General features: G+C 38.7%; 1 protein-coding gene across 1 annotated transcript; it reads right to left on the reverse strand.

Moving 5' to 3' along the window:
- Positions 1–272: 272 nt before the first annotated feature.
- On the reverse strand, positions 273–1,712 carry LOC139863815 (uncharacterized). The gene is made up of 4 exons (XM_071852415.1): positions 1,516–1,712; positions 1,384–1,462; positions 763–985; positions 273–718 (listed from the first exon to the last, which is right to left on the reverse strand). The coding sequence occupies exons 1-4, from the start codon at positions 1,710–1,712 to the stop codon at positions 273–275; spliced, it is 945 nt and encodes a 314-aa protein (XP_071708516.1).
- Positions 1,713–2,467: the final 755 nt, after the last annotated feature.

Genomic DNA, 2,467 nt, shown 5'->3' on the forward strand with positions numbered 1-2,467 from the left:
CAATAGATCTAGTAACCTTATGAAGAGTGAGAGGGCCACGTGAATAATAAAGCAATGAAACTAAGAGTGAATTTTCACAATATTTATACTACTAATTCTAAAGAGTGGGAGCGCCATTGTCCTCTTTTGTCCTCATGATGTTCCGCCAATGGTAGACGCAATAATGATATACAATCTGGCTTTGATGTTTAGAGCTGCACGTCAATCTTCATACCAAGCAATAAATTTCGTCCATTGCGAGAACACCGAAAGCTGAATATCGGTCCAAATTCTTAATTTCCTCCATAACTCTTCGGAATCTCGCACTCGAACACCACATGATGAATAGACTCAATGTTACAACCACATGATACACACCAAATCGCCTCAATCTCCAAGCCACAACGCGATAAATTAAGGCGAGTATGGAGCCTATCTAAAGCAAGTCTCCATATAAAATTGTTAATCTTCCTCGGAATCTCCTTGATCCACATCTTGTAAATATTATCCGTAGGTAAAATTGCCTCATCAATATAGCATCTAGTCCCACTAACCGAATACCCATTGTCCTCCGCAAGAGACCAATGCCAAGAATCACGTTCATCCCTTAGCACAACATGACCAATTTTCGAACATAGATCACGTAATGCCGCACCATTTCTGGCTCCAATGTCATTCTGAATCCACGTCCATTCCCATGACCCGTTAATCAGTTTGTCCGCAATCGAGCAATCCTCTTCTAGATCCAAACAAAACAAACGCCAAATTTATCTATTAACGTGCCATCACCAAGCCAATTATCCTTCCAAAATCTAATAGTATCACCCCTCCCCACCTTACGTCGAAGCACATCTGCAGGTAAGAGGTTCGAATCCTTCGTTTTCTGAAATGAGGCCACGATGTTACACCAAATAGAATTAGAGAACCGAGTGTTTTGAAGACCACCATCAGTTCCGTGTACTGTCTTGATCACACGCACAGTGAATTTACTAAACACCAAATCCATCTAAATAAAAGGCCAAGATTGAACAGCCGAAGACTCCCAATATCAAGATCGCCAGTAACACAAGAATTAAGTGCTAATTCCCATTGGATCCAATGCATTTTCTTTTTTTCACAAGAGCTACCCCAAAAGAATTTCGATCGTAATCTTTCAAGATCCTTCAACACTAACTCTAGACATTTAAATATGGACAAATAATAAATGCCTAAGCTCCCCAATACTGCCTTGATAAGAGTTAACCGGCTACCAATCGAAAGAAGATTTTCTTTCCACCCCACTAATTTTTTTAATAAACTGGTCTTTAAGAGCACTCCATGATGAATAAAGTTCATATTTGCCCCCATCGGTAATCCTAAGTGCATGAATGGAAATGTACCCTTCGAACAATCGAGTTCACTTACATAATTGTCAACCAAGGACTCGTGCACTCCGAGTCCGAATAAATGAGATTTAGCCACTTTATTCTTCAACTCGGAAATTCTGTAAAAATCATTTAACACTCGTAAAGTGTTTAAAGACTTTCTCTATTCCACTCTGATAAAATCACCGCGTCATCCGCATAAAAAAGATGCGATACTTTAACATCAGGATTAGGAGTTAAGTAACCAGTAATCCCTCCCGCATCCACTTTCTCTTTCAAGCATAAATGCAACCCTTCCATAATCAATAAAAATAAATACGAGCTTAACGGGTCACCTTGACGAGACCACGTTGAAGATGAAACTCCCATGTGGGGCTGCCATTAACTAAAATGGACATACGTGCGGAATGAAGACACATACAATCCAAGCTCTCCAAACATTACCGAATCCTAAAGAAACAAGCATATGATCCAAAAAATCCCAACTGACGGTATCGTATGCTTTTTCAAAATCAACCATAAAGATCATTAAATTTTTTTATGTTCTTTTTATACCAACCAATCAACTCTCTTACAATCATTGGCCCTTCTAAACTTTTTCTGCCTTTAATAAAAGCAGATTGTTCATTGCAAATGATTTTATCGATAACTAAAGCTAGAAGGCTAGTCAAAACCTTAGTTATGATTTTATATTAGACTCCTATCAATGAAATTGACCCGATAGTCTTTGTAACATGAAGGGTTCGATACCTTGGGAATTAGAGTAATGAAAGCAGACGCATCGCCTTTCGGTAACTGGAACTCGTTGAATGCTTTCTAAATGGACCGAACCAAATCATCTTTAATAATTTCCCAATATTTCTTGATAAAGAAGAACGTGAACCCGTCTGAACCTGGGGATTTTTCATTCCCACAATTCCATGCTATTGTCTGGATTTCAAGTTCCGTGATCGGAGCTTTGAGCAGCAGATTGTCATCCAACAATAGCCGATTATCTGGACTAAAATTAGGAAATACACCATCAAGCTGCTCCCTTCTAAATTTGAATATGTAGTACTCTTTGAGTGCATATCCATAATCCAAACCCCAATAAACGATAATCCCGAAATAGCTTGTTTACATCT

The sequence above is a fragment of the Rutidosis leptorrhynchoides genome, chromosome 8, assembly GCF_046630445.1.
Source record: "Rutidosis leptorrhynchoides isolate AG116_Rl617_1_P2 chromosome 8, CSIRO_AGI_Rlap_v1, whole genome shotgun sequence".
NCBI classification, from domain to species: domain Eukaryota; kingdom Viridiplantae; phylum Streptophyta; class Magnoliopsida; order Asterales; family Asteraceae; genus Rutidosis; species Rutidosis leptorrhynchoides.